A 17,641-nucleotide genomic window follows, 5' to 3' on the forward strand; every position below is an offset into this window, starting at 1 on the left:
GGTGAATGCCTACAAGAATTGAAATCCTAACCTATTTCATTCCTAACATCAATAACTTACATTACCAGCTTTATTTTTCTAACTACTGTGTTCTAGCAATGTATCAACTTTATTTCTGATTTTAATGAATTAGCTTTTCATTTGCTAATGCTTTCTAATCTATACATGTTTTAAACTTTTATTTTTCTGCTTTTATTTTATACCTTCCATTTTCAGTTTAATTTACTGTTTTTGTTTTATTTTCTTGACGTTCCTACACATTCTAGTATATGCACTTTAACCTGTAAAATTCTTGACTGACCACATGTCAGTGGGTATATAGTTATTATCTAATTTAACTCATTGGCAGATGAAGTATGATATTTAGAAGATAAGAAAGTATTGCTTAATGAGTTAAACTGTGTCCGTTGAGGCTCTATTTGTAGCTATATACAGAAAAGGAAGCTATGGTGTTTACTTTAGTATTTTTAATTTGTCTTCCTTAGTCATCAAAGATTAGGGTAATGTTTTTAATACCCAAGCTCTCCTGGTTGGGTTTTTTTTTTTTTTTTTTTTTTCCAGAGCTCATTCTCATGCTTATTAATTACTTCTCGGTCACAAGGTGGCCACTGAACCTCAAGCAGTAGAAAGGAGATGCACCGCTTGAGTGTCCTTTTTTTTTTTTTTTATCAGGAAGACCAAAGCACTTAGGCACCCAGGTTGAAACCTTCTGTTTGAGCACATTTGCAGATGTAGCTGGTGCTCTGCCCAGGGACAGGGCTCCCTGTGTGGGCTGTGCCATGCAGCGGGGTAAAGCCATGTGTCTTGTGTTGTCTTGGCTGCCACATGACTGTGGTTACTAGTAGGTCCTTTCTAGTTTGGCTTCAACTGCATTGATTTGATAATGTTTTAAAGTGAGTGTACTGAACACTGAATTCTGGATCCATCTGTATAATCTTGTCTCCTTACATTGTAAACTGAGCCCTATACAGCTCCCTAGCTCTCCTGTCTCCTTGGTGTGTATTAGTGACAGTGTGTGCATATACCATGGCATCTAGACTTAATATATTTTGTAGTGTTCAATAACCATTATTTTGAAGGTAGATAAATTAAGAGGACTTAATTTAGAAAAAAAAAAAGGAAAATGGTAATATTTTTAGAACTATATATATTAGATCATACAATGTATAATATATGTCAATCTCATCAATTTTTATAGATATGTTTAGTCTTAATTGAAGATGGAGGCAGATTATCGAAGGGAAAAATTAAAAGGCAATCTAAGTGAGGGAGAAAATGCTGCTTCATATCACTCCTGGAAGTGGTGGTTCATCTGTGGACCAGGATGAGCTGGGCATAAAGACTTAGAGGCTGGCAGGCAGGGTGTGAACATGGCTTATAAAACCAAGTAGATGTGGGAAAATGCCAAGCTGAATGCTGATTACAGTTCATCCCCGTGACTGAGAGAGTCATGGAGTTCAGATGTTTTACCCACCATGCTTTGTTTTGTGGCCCATCAAGAGGCCATCGATGACAAGGGAACTCATGAATTCCACAGAGCATTGGAAATGCTTGGGGAGAGAGACTCAGTCAGCACAGTTCTGATCAGGTCTCTTTGTATGGCTTATAACAATATATTTCTTTTCTTTTTCCTGCTCTTCCTGGGTGAGAGGAGAATTGAAAGCCATGGTTTTACTTCTGTGCCTGGACTGAGGAAAGAGAAAGCATGTTTAGGAATTTTAACTGTTTTAACTGTTTTTGTTACCGAGTGTTTACTTCACATTCTAACGTTGTCTGCAGTTACTTGGACTGAAACTGATTGGAAACAATGACCACACTCTTGTCCTTGTCAGGAAACTGCATTCAGAGAATGAGGAGGACACCTCCACTGGATGAACTGCAGCCGCCGCCTTACCAAGACGACAGCGGTTCTCCTCACCTCTCATGCACACCCTCCGAAATCGGGGATGCCAAGTGTGAGATCTCCCACTGCAGCAACAGCCCACGGTGTTCTTTCAACAAGTGCCCCAGTGAAGGAAGCACAGGTCACGAGGCTGAGAGCTATCACAATAAAGGATACGAAGATGACGTCCCTAGCGACAGCACAGCAGTCCTTAGCCCTGAAGTAAGCAAAAGCGCCAGGGTTGCCATGGAGAGCTCTGAGGTTAAGAGCCTGTGCTTTCTCCTGACGGTACCAGTCTTCTGGTGTCTCATCCCTTGTAGCTTCTCCTACTTTTATCTAACAGACATAAGATGCTATTACAGCCTGTATTCTACATCCTCTCCTAGAGATGAGTGGCCAAAGATGCTGTTGTTTCTTAAATATTTTATGCAGAACATTCTGGAATTATTTTCCTGTTTGTTCATGTTGAGGTTTCATGATTTTTATTTTGAACCTTTTACTGTTAGGGAATTATTGAGTGTTCCAGAAGGCCTTTTTAATTAATCTTACTGTATTTTTATCTCATAGAGTACAAAAGGAACAAATGCTGGTTTGCTTTACTAGTGAAATTTCTTAATTTCCTAATTTTAGTGTAGCTGTCTGGTTTTGTCTCTTTTCTGGAATAAAGAATGTAAAAGTGGCAACAAAATAATTATAGTTTCAGAAGTCTTTTTTTAACCCAGAAAGAATTTATCTTATTCTTAGGGTGAAGGCTAAGGTAGCCCAAAGCTTCAAATGTAGAAAATCTGTAGGATTTGCTTTCCTATACAAGGTTTAAATTTTGCAAGCTTGGACGCTTTTATCATGATGTGATCTGTGCTGGTAATTTTGTATCGGATCGTTAAATAATGAAGGTAGTTTTCTAATATACAGAATGATTATGCTCTGGACATAACTTCTTTAGTTTGGGGTTTTCTCCAAAAAATTCAAGAGTACTTTAAAGTTTCTGGTATTTTGGTATAGACATACATATCTGACGTAGGAGAGCATGAAGGTGTTCATCTTTCTGTGTCATGGTGCCATCGGTGTCCTTGTGAGCTGTCCTCTACACAGTGACCACAGTAGTGTCTGACTGGTCATCTCTTGTTCGTGGTCTCTTCTTCAGGAAGTAAAACATGCTAGTTTCAGAGAGAAGCAGGCACCTGTATTCCAACCAGGTCTCTGTGAGTACAGAAAAGGAGCTAGTCATAGCTGCTTTACTCTGAGCATTTTTGTTGACCTGAGCTGTCATTTGAAGTTTTCTTTGTAGTGGCAGCCAAACACACTACCAGGTAAACTGTCCTAGAGGCCTTAATCAGCAGAATAAAATGTGCAAATGACAACCAGCTGCCTAAGTGTTTGCACTCTGTGTGTATTTTCATCTACCTCAGAGTGTGGTGTGCACAGGCCTTTAGGTCTGTCTTCATTTGGTTCATCAGCAGTTCTGTTATCATCTGCTAGCAAAAACCTACACTGAGATTTGGAAAGAGGCACCCATAGCTGGCAGCAAACACCTATTTATGGGACATAAAGGGCAAATATATTTGCCCACCACTGATGTTAATTAGTAAAACTTACTACCTGGGAAACAGGATGTTTTTTCCCTATATTTTATAAGTAGAACCCATGGGTTGATAAAGCCTTGGCCCACAGTCACCATGGCATGGGCTTTCCATCTCTTTATGGGGCCAATGCTCACTTTCTGCATCACATATTCTTTGTGGTCCATGAATCTTGGCATATCTTATAGTTTGTTCCCTTAGAACTGTTCCCTTATCTGTAGATGACCATGCTGAGTGTATGCATATTTCAGAAGCTATAGACTCGCTGTGTTAACACTTTCTTGTTTTTTCCACTCCTGTCTTTTATAGCACTATCAAATACAAAATCATGTATATATCAAGTTGAATGTTTACATGTGAAATTTGATAGCTTAGGCTACTATAGAATTTATTTTTTCCAAGTTTATTTCATGTGTCTGTATATCATTCATCAGAGAATTTTTGTAACAAGAGGATTCTTGGTTAGCTAGCTCTATTAAAGGCTTCCTGCAATTAGTGGAGTCCCAATTCTTTGAAAGTGGAGGATTGTTTTCTCAGTGCCTCTATGAAGAATGGAAACAGTAGCTTTAGTATATAAAGGTTCCACCTGTGTTTCTAAGAATTATCAGAATGTGTCAAACAAAATTCAGAAATAGCTGTTTAAGACCTTATAAACTTTTTTGTTTTCTAAAAATCTTTTGTTACCATGATGCTACTTTAAAAATACTAAATTGAAACAACAAAGACACGTTGATAATCTATAACTAACAATTATGAAATGAGTTTGTATCTCTAGCACCCACTTAAAGCCATGCATGACCATTTGTGCCTGCAACCCATTGCTGAGGGCAGAGAAAGGAAGCTTACTGAGGCTTACTAGCTAGCCAGCCTGATCAAAACATGACATGCTCAGAGAGACAAAGTAGAGGCTGATAGAGCAGGACACCTAAAATACTCTTCTTGCCTCTGTATATGTGGGAGTATAACCCCAGATACATGTGCATACACCAAACACATACAACATAAAACAAACACACAGAGTCCACCAAACATGCAACATTAAACAAACATATACAGCATACACCAAACACATGCAACTCTTGTTTTTTTTTTTTTTTTTTTTTTGGTTTTTTTTTTTTTTTTTTTGGTTTTTGTTTTTGTTTTGTTTTGTTTTGGCTTAAAGAAGAGCCTTTTGTGAAAAAAAAGAACAGGAGGAAGAAGATGAGAAAGAAGAGGAGAGAGAGCAGAAGAAGAGCCTTTTGCCTCAAGCTAGCTAGCATAGTGCTTAGTACATAAGACTTAACACATACTGCTGAGTTGACTGAAAAATACAGAAGCTTGTTTCTCTTTCACACACATTCTAGCTAAGCAATGCTTTGATAATGACCTCATTCGGGGCCCAGCTCCTTATGTGAATTACCATTCCCTAGGGCACTGTCCTTGTCTTTTTGGTTAAAACTGACCCCACACACTACCTGTGTCCCTGCTTGTGGAAAGAGAATGGAAGGCAAACACTTCCACTGCAAGGTTGAGCTAGGTGTTTCCCATAGGAGCTCTGTGTGCCTCCACCCTCTAAGCTGTTCAACAATCATATCCAAGAGAGGCTCTGGGGTTGTAGTGTGCTCTCTGAGTCAATCCAAGGTTAGAATGCTTTGGAGCATTTTAACAATAGTCTAAATTTGTAAATGAAAACCATGTATATTTTACTAAATACTTGAAGGGTCAGAGTGTATGTCTTAAAGCTCAGAAACCTAGTTTAAGATGGCTAGTAACTAGAAGATTTCCAATATATTTTGTGTGGTTAGACTGGCAGGAATTTGAGACAATTGCTGGCAAAATGGCCTTAGTTTCTGACCGTGTCATAATTAACATGTGCAGTCTTAGCCTTTCTTCAGTTTTTGAAATGTGTATTTCGCTGTGTCATTGGCAATTAATGTAATAAAAAAAAAACACAATTGTTTTGAATTCTAGTTGAAAACTGAGACATACATGGTCTCTAATGTGAAGGGTAACTTTGAATCCACACTGTCTTGAGCCCTATGCACTTCTATTTAGGTTTCCCATTTCCACTAAGTCTTACTGTGTATATTCTATTTTAGATGGAGGCACCTTAGACATTCTGAAAAATGGAACCATATTTTTCTATAGCACTGAACTTTGCTCTTCTTTGCAGACTCCTTTCTCAGGAGCAAAGACTATGACATTAATATGCACATTAAACTCTAATTTATACAGACATACATCCAATTTTCTCCAAATCATGATAGTGAATATTATACTCGAACGATGTCTTCATTGTGAAATATTTTACTACTTAAAGTACTCTGCCCTATAAGGTAACTTTTGCTTGTAGTTGACTGATATTTATGCTTTCTTCATGATAGCAAATGAAAATTATTTTATGTCATACTCTAAAAGAAATTGACATTTATTTACATATTAGATAAAGTAATAGGGTTAAAAACTAAAAACACTTATATTTGCTTTTCTTAGGACATGTCAGCTCAAGGATCCTCCTCACAGCTTCCTAAACCTTTTGATCCAGAGCCAGAAGCTAAATATGGCACACTGGATGTGACTTTCGACTATGACTCTGAAAGACAGAAGCTTCTGGTAACGGTGACAGCTGTCACCGACATTCCAACATATAACAGGACAGGTGGCAACTCGTGGCAGGTACACCTTGTTCTTCTACCTATAAAAAAACAGAGAGCCAAAACCAGCATCCAGAGAGGACCATGCCCTGTCTTCACAGAAACATTTAAATTTAACCACGTTGAATCCGAGATGATTGGAAACTACGCCGTTAGGTTTAGACTATATGGCGTCCATCGCATGAAGAAAGAAAAGATTGTGGGGGAAAAGATTTTTTATTTAACAAAGTTGAATCTTCAAGGGAAAATGTCATTACCAGTGATACTGGAGCCTTCGTACAATCCTTCTGTGAGTATCTTGTGATCTGACCTGGATATGGTTTCTGTTCATGGGACTTGAACACATGGCACACGCCACAGGAGAAGCCTATAATCAGCCACACTGCTCCCAAAGCATACCATCTGCGAAGTAACCAGACACATTTACCTAAGCCCTTCTGTTCCATGGAAGCTGCCCTTAGAGATGATCACGGTTTCCTGTCTGTGTTTTCTTTTCTCCTTCTAAGCTCTCATGCAGGTCTGGTGCATTTTCTCCCATTGGCTGCATTAAATTAAATGGTTGGTTGCGCATTGTCCAGACTCACTACAGAAGTTACCCTTTTCCTTAACAGGCTAAGCCAGAGGACACAGGATGAGCTTGCTAACCAATTCTATAGAGTGTATACTGCTGCCGCTCCCCCAAAAATTTTTTTAAATGGCCACAAAATTACTTTAAAAGTATAGAAAAGTCCTTGTTACATTTTACATCCTTTTTGAGAAAAGACTAAAGTGTTTCTTAGTGAAAAATTATGACCTCAAGCTTTTCAATTCTTTCCATATTATAATCACACATTATCTCTATGTTTTTAACAAAATTTCCACGAGGCATTGCAGATTTCAGGAGAGTAATGGCTGTGTTGTTTATTTAAACCAGGGAGATGCATTATGTCACAAAGTTATTTCAGTATGAGAAAATCTGTGACTTGGGTAAGTGTAAATTATGACTTATATTTCTTTCTGTGTCATATTGGATAAGAAACATGTTATAATGTAAATATGCAGATTTCAGAATACATTTACATTTTAAGTGAGAGGCCTGGTACTTCACAGTTATTTCTAAGCTCTGACCGTGAGCCTAAGGCCTGGGCCATAGCCCATTGCATCAAACCAGGCAGTGTGTAAGCCTGCAGGCTTCCATTCTTGGCGTAGCCAGGCTACTGTAAGCAAGTCCTTGCAGGATCTTTGTAAGGAAAAGGTAGCGGTAGGTGTACTATATCATTCGTGGTTCAGTTTTATTGAGAGAATTAACAAATTAAAAATTTTCAGAATAAGATATTTTGGGGAAATGCCTTTTAAAATATTTTCTGAGGAAATATAAAATATATTTCCCCAAATTCTTCCTTTGTCTCCCTCAGCATATCTCTATCCCAACTGCATCTTCTTTTTTAAAATAACTCACTAGGTCCAGTTAGTACTGCCCATATGTGCAGGGATGTGTGGCTATCCACCGGAGCATGGTACTTCTACCACTGACCACATCCTCAAGTACAGAATGATTCGTCCTCTCTCCCAGAAACCATCAGCAGCCAATAGCTCCTTAGTAAGGGGTGAGACTTGGAGATCAATGATCTACCTACCCCATCTATGCCAGAATTTTGGCTGGCTTGACCTTGTACAAGTGTTGACTTGTTATTCTTATTCAATCCTTATTCACACCTTCACATCACTATTGCATCCGTGGGCATATCTTGCCTGCAATGTCCAAATTGCAACATATATGGTCCAGTGCTGGGCAAGACCATTGAATCCACACACTATTCCCTCCTCTTCTTCCTCCTCCTGGCACTATCCCCACTTAATCCTTTAGCCCCAGTGCCCCTTCTCCTTACATCTCACATGTATTGATTCCATTATTATTATTATTATTATTATTATTATTATTATTATTATTATTATTATTATTATTATTATTATTATATTGTGAGATAGGAGGTTTCCATGTAGTTTTGCATATATTTGGTGGCCAATCCCCTCTCTCCTGGTTTCCTCTATAATCCCACACTCCTCCCTGCTTGAACCTTCCCACCTACAGTATTCTGCCTGTCTACTTTTGGTCACTTTCCTCCTCTCTCAGAGCGCCTCACAGGCTCCTTTCTAGTTTCCTGCTTCCACTTGCACTCTTAAGTTAAACACACAAAACAAAAGATGTGGAGCTGAATCCACATTTGAGGGAGAACACACGGTGTTTGCCTTTCTCAGCTTGGGTGACCTCGTTTAGTTTTGTTTTTTTCCCCCAGTTCTGTCCATTTATCTGCATATTTAATAATTTTGTTTTTCTTTACAGTTGAGTTGTACTCCACTGGGTAAATGCCTTTTTAAATGAGAGTGCTTAGAAGAGGGGGAAAAGAGAAGGGACACTCAGTATCTTAAGGAGTATGTTTTTATAAAATGAAATATTCTGCTCTTATTATCCCAGTTTTTAAATTATTTTCACTATCTTCTCTGGGTGAGTAGTAGTTATCGTTGGAGAACAGTTATTCCTATACAGTAATAACTGAGTTAAACTATAAGAGAAAGGCTGGCATCAAAAGTACGCTTTGTATTGCTTTGAGGACGTCATCTGTTCCCTGTCCCATATCAGTTGTATTTGCCAGAGAGCCACGGTTCTCAACCTGTGGGTCGCAGACCCTCATGAGTCCTGCGCATCAGATGTTTGCTACACCTTGTACCAGCAAAATTCCAGTTATAAAGAAGCAGCAAGATAACTTTACGGTTAGGGTCACCACGACATGAGGAGCTCTATTGAAGGGTCACAGCATTAGGAAGGTTGAGACCCACTGCCGTAGACAATACTCTAGTTCTATCTGTTGGTCAAACTAAGTGGTTCCTACATTGCATATGTTAGTCTGTAGTCATGGATTCTGTAGTACTTTTTTGCCAGGCAGTACAGTAAGTGCCAAGGGGCTACTTACAAGGAAGAGAAAGTGCCAGGTGAGTAGCTTCTAAAACATGCTGTTTAAATCTACAGAAGCTGTCTGTCTTCTGCTCTTAGAAATTGTCCCCTCGGTACCACTGTGCCTGTCATATTTAGTAGCCGTCTTATTATTCTTTAGCCTTGCTTTGCCCTCCACATTCTCTCAAAATCTTAGAACCCGGCATACTACACTTTTGAGGCTTCTTTATAATACTGTTATACTGAATGGAAAAAGTGTAACATCAGTAGAACTCATGTATCCTTTGTATGTGCCGTAGTACTAATGTTCTCCTCGCTTAACTTTTAATACAAGCTGAATGGAGAATTCTTATTTTCATCGTTTACTTGAGAGAGCTTCTCTCTGATTCTGTAAGACATGTTTATGAGGTACGTTCATGGGAAAAAGATTACATCCTGGGAGCTACTTAGCGATTGCTTTTGTTATTATTGCAAGGATATTAACCTTTCATCAAGGAAGCTTTAATCCCAAACCCAAAATTACAAATTACTTTTAAAATATGTTTAAAATTCGCAGTTCATTTCATAGATAATAACAGAATTCACATATAATATTTAGTTTCATGGATAGTTTTTCAGAAACTTACTGAGTGAGGACACACAAAAATGATTCTTTGAGGACTCTGATGGTTTTTGCTACTGGTAAAATTAAAATGGCATTGAAACATGACTGTAGCTTGAGTGTGTCTCATTCAGCAGTGCACATAGAAAAGGTGCTGAAGTTCAAAGGCATGTGCTCCATCTCAACCAGCTATGGACATTTATAAGGTACTTTAAGTGTCAGGTTTCTGATGACCATAAAAGGATTTAGACCAGTAACCTTTAGGTTATATTTTTCTCTGATGTTCTGATTCCACTAACAGGTAAGAACAGAAAAGGGATAAACTATCACATTTGTGTATTTAGTTGTGTGTATGTGAGGGGGTAGGTAAGGTGGATGTGTGTGCCACAGTGGATGTGTGGTGGTCAGAGGATGGTTTCAGGACCTGATTCTCTCCTTCCACCATGCAGGTCCTGGGGATCACACTCAGGTTGTCAGCCGTGGTGGAAAGTGAGCCAGAAACAGAGTGAAGCTCAATCGCTTGCACTGTCTTTTCTTTTCTTTTTTTCTTTTTGCAGTGGTCTTAGACTGTTCTCTAGCCTCCCATTCCTTTCAACTTTCTAAAGTCTGAGGGAATCTACCTCCTTTCAACACTCCTTGATACTCACTTTCCCAAGGTTATTTGTGTTTGGAGAAGAGCATTGAGTTCTTGATTTACATTTGATGTTTGTTTTTGTAATACAGTATGAGCCAGGACAATCTGAATGCAAGCCTATTTATGATCTGTCTTCTTCATGCTATGGGCCCCATAGAGACTAGTAGTAATCTGGGAAATGCCTGTTTGAAAGTAATATTTAATCCTACTCCAGGAAAAGAATAACTATATTCATAGAACTAATGTAAATAGCAAATTAGTCTTTGCATTTCCTGTTTGATTTAAGAAGATTTCAATTTCTGTTATCAGACATGTGTATGTTCCTGTAAGTCCTCCCATGCCTTTACTTCGTCCTTGGATCTATTGAAGGAAAATGTACTTTTAGAGGTGTTGGGTCTCCTTGTTATCAGTTAGGATGGAGTACCACCCATTCTGGCTGTTTTGCAGGTTGTGTTGGTGCTGATTGTGACAAACAATGACTATGGAACCTTCACATTGACTGTAAATAGGAGTTGCTGTCCTGTGATTAAACAGCATCCTTATTTCGTTTTAATAGTTCTAACATTTTTAATGCAGATTTATTATATCTAGTATTTTCCTTATTTCTTAGGCCCAGAATTTTTTCTACTACAGAATTACCTGATATCTTATAACCAAATATTTAATGTGTTTAGAAAAGCTGCATCTTTACATTTCTATAGTTTGGACCTTTGTTCACTTCACGCTAAGGAATCAGTCTCTTCTGTGGGCTAGTGTTCCGCGTCACTTGCTTATCAGTTTTAAAGTAGATTTAGGCTTTTATAACATGAAAATTTACTCTCTTGGGACATTCTCTTTTTAATGTCATTTAAATACGAGCTGTTATAACCTTTGCTCAGTGACATGGCTAGCTACATGCAAAGTCTTTTCTGTTCTTACCTGTTAGTGGAATCAGAACATCAGAGAAAAATATAACCTAAAGCTTACTGGTCTAAATCCTTTTATGGTCATCAGAAACCTGACCCTGGTGACTCTGATATTGTCAGAGTGTGCACGCTGGCTGTCACTGACCCATGTGACTCTGATATTGTTAGAAGCCAGAACAGACCAGTGGGAAGTAAACAAGAAAGTTTTCCCCTAAGAAAACTTTGCCAGAGCTCCTTTAGAACAACAACAACAAGAAAAAAAATGTAAAAGATCCTAGGTAGCAAAACAAATGAGGGTCAGAAGGGTGTCAGACTTCTTCCTATACTAAAACCAAGGCTTCAAAATTGGAAGGGAAATTCACTTCTTACATGTTTTACGTCCAGCTCCTTGCAGCACCTGCTTGGGAAGCAGAGCACCCTGTAGCTGTTTCTCCTTGTTCTGGAGCCATTCCTGCAGGAACCATCTTGAATTGGCCTTCCACTTTTCTAACAGTGTTAGAAGCTCCTGGTTCCTCCATTAAATATTTCTTTATAAAATACCCAAATGAATTGTTTCCATCAGTAAACCCTTTCTGACATGGCTTCACAGGTCAGAGTGGAGGCACCTTGAGCAGTTTATGCTGAACTAAGACCCTATCAGTCAAAACTGGGATTTGATTTGTAGTAGGTTTTCTTTTAAACATGTTTCTGAAAACTATAGTAGTAAGAAAAGATTGAGAGAGGCAAATCCTTTAGTTTTCTTTAACCCAAACAGTGTTCCATATACTGGATACAATTTCAAGTGTGTACATATTTGCTTATTTCCTCTGAGATGGATGCTGTGGTCTCCGCGGACCCAGAGTGGCCCATGTAGTCCCTGTCCTGACAGTCTTTCTAAAGCACTTTGTGCACTGTCATTATATCCATTAACTGTGTCCCAAAGGGGTTTTAGGTTATCAAGGAATGTTATTGGAAACAACTAAAGTATATGAACCCGTCTTCTTTCTCAATTACTTTGTTTTCAGTAGTTAAAAAAATGTTTCCTAGAATTCAAGATCGTGAGTAGAATTTATAAACACTTGAATAAAACTATAGAAAAGATGTGACAGTATCTCTCACTTTTTAGGAAAATCCTTTGGCAACAGTTGGCATTACTCATGAAGGTCAGGGGTTATGTGGAATGGCTCTTTGCATCTGTCCAAAGTCTTACAATTTCAAGTAAATACCAGTTCAGCAAGGAATGCTCTAATTTAAGGGAAGACCCAGAGAGCAGGCTTTTCTTCAGAAATATTTAAAATAATGTCACGCTGAACTTCTTCCTCCTTCTGCTGCTCTTCCTCCCCTGCAGCCCTGAAACTCCTGTTTTACAAGGCTTCAGGCCCTGTATAGATCAGGGACAACGATATTAATTCAGACCCGGGTGGAGGTGAAGTCACCTCCCAGTTAATGTTCGGTGGGCATTGGAAAAGTGAATTAAGATAGACCAACACTTGGGAGCCCAGGATCCACAGCTACTGCAAGGTGTAATATTTATTTAAGTCTATTGAAAACAGTCGAGGCCTCATTCCTGTTTTGTTGAGACCTGAATGGCTGTCTTTTTTTTTTTTTTTTTTTTTTTTTTTTAACCACAAGTCTAAAGCCTAGGTAGTTGTGGTTTGATGTTCCACAGAACCTGCCTTTTCTCATGCTTGTGTCTTTGTTTTTCACTGTTTTTTCATGAGTATCCAGAACTCAAATGTGTCATTGCCAAGTTCTATAACGTTGGTTGTGTCTGATCATAATATTTTACATGAAACAAATGACATCATTGTAAAGACTCCAACGATTCACTAATGAAGTAAAGTATCTTTCCAAAATTACCTACTCAAATTGCCGCCAATTAAACCATTAAAAAATCACCTTTACTAAAAATAAATTTGCCTAAAATACTTGTAGTGAAATTTGCTCTTAACTATTTGGGATGTGTGTGGATGGAAAGTGATTATATGTACTTTTTAAACATGTCAACTGTTTCATTACCTTTAGCAATTGCCTGTTTTAATTTGGTGGGCTTGTAACATTTTAGATTTACTTTAAATAATAAAATTATGACCTTGGTTAGAAGCTGAGCACATTTTGAAAAGAGAAAAATAACATTTTAAGAGGAGTTGGTATCATGACGGCAAGGAGAATTTTTTTTCACTGGTGGTCAGTAGATTGGGTTTTTGTTTGATTTGGTTTTATTTAAACAGAATCTATTGTGTCACCAAAGGGTCAAGAAACAAGTTTTCAGAAACTGACAAATAATTTCTTCAGTTTCATTGGTCCTTTAATTAACCAGTGTTTGGGGAATAAACCAAGTGGCCTATGGCTTGTGCTCAAGGATGTGTTTACAGCACAGCCCTGTTTGGCTATCCCAGAGCTTGCACTGTGAGTGACCTGGAGTGAGAAGATAGAATTAGCAGATTTGTTGAGAACAGCACCTTGTGAGACAAACAGCACTGTTGTTCTGCAGCTCTCTGCTCTTCACTTCCCTGCATCTTCTTTTAGTGCTCTGTGAAGACATGTTTAAAACTACATCTTACGAAATAGTTGAGGGAGCTGGAGGATTCCCTGTGAAGCTTCTTCATTAAGTTTCTCAGAAATACCCTTCTATATTCATATTTAAATGAATATATCAATCATATTTTGCCATTTTGTTTGTTAGAAGCTTCTATATAACATGCAAAATTTGAGTCAGAACTAATCTTCAAATAGTCTGTTTTGAGGCTGTCTTGGTTAGGGTTTCTGTTGCTGTGATAGAACACCATGGCCAAAGCAACTTGGGGAAGGAAGAGTTTATCGTAGACTCCCATGTAATAGTCCATAATGAAGGGAAGTCAGGGCCGGAGCTCAGGGCAAGAACCTGGAGGCAGGAAAAGATGAGAAGGCTATGGAGGAATGCTGCTTATTGACTTGCTCCTCCTGACTTGTTAGGAAGGAGACAAGGGAAGGCCTCTTCACTCCCAGAGTCCACATCCAACAAGGTTAGGCAGCACGTGAGTTTATTAATCTAATGCTTACTATACTCCCCTTTTGAGATAGCCTTGACTAATAAAATAATGCCTTCCATACTCTTAACAATTGCCAGACTGTATTTTTCCTTCCGCCTTCTACCGTCTACTTTTCTATATCAGTTGCCTTGCTTGAGGAGTCCACAAATACAGTGTTGAATGTAAGCAGTAGGAGCAGATGCCCTTTTCCTGTTCCCATTGTTGGAAGGTCACCATTCACTCTTCTAAGTCAGAAGTTTTAGCTATAAGGTATTCATACACGTCCATTGCTAGTTGAGGAAGTTCCCTTTGGTTCCTGATTTGCTGCTGTTGTAGCATTCTGTGATAAGCATTGTCAGTATCTAGAGGTAATAGCTTTTATCCCTTGTTTCATTATTGTGGTATATTACATTGCTGAGTGTTTATGTGAGGAAGTACATACGTGAGTGCAGGCACATGTGTGTGTGCTGAGCATGTCCACAATTGGTGCTGGTACTCAAGTGCTGCCCAGTGTTTGAAAGTTTGCTGTATAGGCCCAGCTAGCCGGACCTCAAGCTGACGACCTCAAACTAACAGGAAGTTGCCTGTCTTCACCTCTGAGCTTACTGTCACTGGGATCATAGGCTCATATTACCATGACCGGCTTTTTATGTGAGTTGTGGAGATCAAAGTGAGAACACAACATTTGCAAAGCATATGCCTTACTAACGAAGCCATCTCCCAGCCTGTTGCTGTTTTCCATTTGTTAGCATCACCTTACATTCCTGAATAAATCCTATTTTGTCATGACGACTTAATAGATTTAAAAGTATTTTTGTGGTACTCATAAAAAATACACGTGTTTATTGTGTTTTTGTCCTGATGTCTTTGCCATGCCCTGGTAATTGACTCTTAAGGAATAAACTAGAAAATATTTTCTCCTCTTGCGTTTTGTTTTTTAAAAGTTTTTCAGCATGTGCTGATATGTTAGCGCAGCTGGTAACGAAAGACCAAAGAGCAGGCAGCTTACAGCAGCAACTTTTCTCTTTCTAGATGTTTGAAATTATTGCTGACAGGTGGTGGTTCTGTCAGAAGTCAAATGTCAGGGGCTACACAGGTGGTGACGCTGGCCTGTAGATGTGTCACTCCCGTCTGCATCGTATACATGGCACTGTTCTTATATACCTCTGTGTCTGTTTTTCCTTCCAACAAGAGTGGCAGTCATACTGTTTCGGGGACCTAACTTCTCTAATGTTGACGTCCTTTTGCAACACCTCTTCACAAGCCTGCAAAGACCTTATTTTCAGATAAGTTCACACCAGATGTAGCAGATGTTAGAATTTGAACATTTCTTTGTAGAAAACACGTTTACTCTACAATAGATAGAGCTTAGTGTGAAACCCATCTGAAACAGGGTTGTCTTATCGGGAGGGAAGTTTGATTGCCTCTGGTGTGGCTTAGTAATTCAGTTTCTTTCTTGTGTATTCAGATTTTCTATTTTCTTTTAAGACATCTTGGAGCTTATGTATTTATAGGAATTTTTGCAATCTGTGTAAGTTGTCTGATTCATTAAATTTCAGGTAATAGTTCCTTTCTAACTTTTTATTTCTCAAGGTCATAATAACGCTCCTTTTTTCATGAGGAAAAAAAAGAGTTGAGTAGTTAGGCTATTGTCTCTTACTTCCTCGTCCCTCCAGTTAGATGGCTTTTAGTTTTTCTTGGTCTTCTAAAAAAAAAATCAGGTTTTATTTTGTTGGATTTTTCTCTGTTGTTCTTAGAAAGTCTTTCCCCTCCCACTTTTGTTTAAATTCTTGTTTTATTGCTTTTGTGCTTGTTTTCTAGTTTTGTTTTATGTTGTTAGAGGGTTTTGATGATTCGAGAAGTGACTTTTTCTTAATAAAGGCACACATGGCTATAAACTTCTCCAAACTAGTCTTTGCTGCACCTCATATGGCATGTTTAGCTTTCATTTGCCTCAAAATACTAATTCATTTTTAATTTCATCTTTGAACCATTAGTTATTTACAATTTAATTTACATGCTCTCAAATTTCTCAAGTTTTCTTCTGTTAATGGTTTCTAATTTGATCTGTTTTTAGAAAATTTAACTGAGACTTACTTTTTGGCCTAACCGGTTGTCTGTTCTCATTACCCACAGAAAATGTCCCATAAGCCCTTGAAAGGAAGCTTCTGTGTTCTGCAGATAACTGGTACCAAGGTGGCACACAGTGTTCAAGTCTCCCGTGCCTTCCTGCTATTCCTGTGTGTTCAACAAGGAAGCATTGTTGAAGAATTGGCTCTATGGTTTCTCAATGTTGTCGGATGTTGCTTTTACTTTGGGGCTGCGTTGTTGGGTGACATTTTTACCATTATAAGTTAATCTTTGTCTCATGTTAAATTTTCTTAGAATATATTTGGGCTGATACTGGCTTAGCCACTCTACCTCTCTTTTAGTTTGATTTTGCATGATACATTTTTTTTCCAATCAGTTTTTATTATCACCTCATTGGAGAACTTTTGTAGCTATGGTATTATTGTGACATGTTGTTTGATGTTTAGTCCATCTACAGTTAATGTGATTACTGGTGACAAAATACCGTATTGCCTTTTATATTACTTTATTTTATTTTTTTATTCCTTTTCCTCTGCCTCTCCATTACAGTTTTATTTTGTGTTAGGTATTTTCTAATATGCTGTTTTATTTACCTTTCTACTACTCTGTTTTTCAAGTTATTTTCTTAGCAAGTTTTCTGAGAATTATAATTAACATCTTAATTTAAAATAATCTAATTCAAGTGAGCACCAAACTAATTTCAGTAGTATGTAAAATTTGCTTAGTGTGTGCCTCATCAATTTTCCTTCTCCATTTTTGGTGTTATTACCATACAAATTACATCTGTATATATTAGAAGTTTATTAACAAATATTTAGATTTATTGCTTTGTTCAATGTCTTTTAAATGGGATAGTAAAGACTTCTATATTGGTTTCACATTCCTGCCTTAACAAATATATAAAACAAAATTTCTTACTTTGTAAGCTCAAATGACATCAGTCCAAACGTGTGACTCAGGAATAGATTTCTTCTGGGAATTACAAGAAAGGATCTTGCTTTGTGTTTCCTTCTTTGTCTTCTGCTCTGTTTCTTGACTCATGCTCCCTTTCCCCATCTTCTAAGCTAACAACAGTAGAGTTTTGGCCTCACCCTGCTGAATGCCTCTTCTCCTGGCTTCTTCTTCTTACAAAGGGGAGGGAAGAAAAGAGGTGTACCACTTATATAGGTACTAAACTGATTTCTAATGGTCAAGAGCACTCTCCCTTTGAAAGGTCTCTCATTAGATCTACAAAGTTGGTTTTCCAGATAAGGTATCATGAACATCTTGTAAGGCTTTTGAAGCCTTTAAGCCTGTCCCTGTGACACAGCAACTTCCAACAAGGCCGCACCTCCTAAACCTTCCCAAGCAGTTCCATCAACAGAGGGCCAACTATTCAAATATATTAGTCTGT

At 38.1% G+C, this 17,641-nt stretch overlaps 1 protein-coding gene across 2 annotated transcripts in view; it reads left to right on the forward strand.

The window, feature by feature from the left end:
• The window catches only part of SYT14 (synaptotagmin 14), a 118,636-nt gene that overhangs the window by 80,206 nt on the left and 20,789 nt on the right, over positions 1-17,641 (forward strand). For both annotated transcript variants that reach the window (XM_080917878.1, XM_080917877.1), the window contains exons 4-5: positions 1,833-2,104; positions 5,935-6,384. In XM_080917878.1, coding sequence (XP_080774004.1) covers positions 1,833-2,104; positions 5,935-6,384 — 722 coding nt within the window. The remainder of the gene's footprint in view (positions 1-1,832; positions 2,105-5,934; positions 6,385-17,641) is intronic.

The sequence above is a fragment of the Micromys minutus genome (genome assembly GCF_963924665.1).
Source record: "Micromys minutus genome assembly, chromosome: 1".
Taxonomy (NCBI): Eukaryota; Metazoa; Chordata; class Mammalia; order Rodentia; family Muridae; genus Micromys; species Micromys minutus.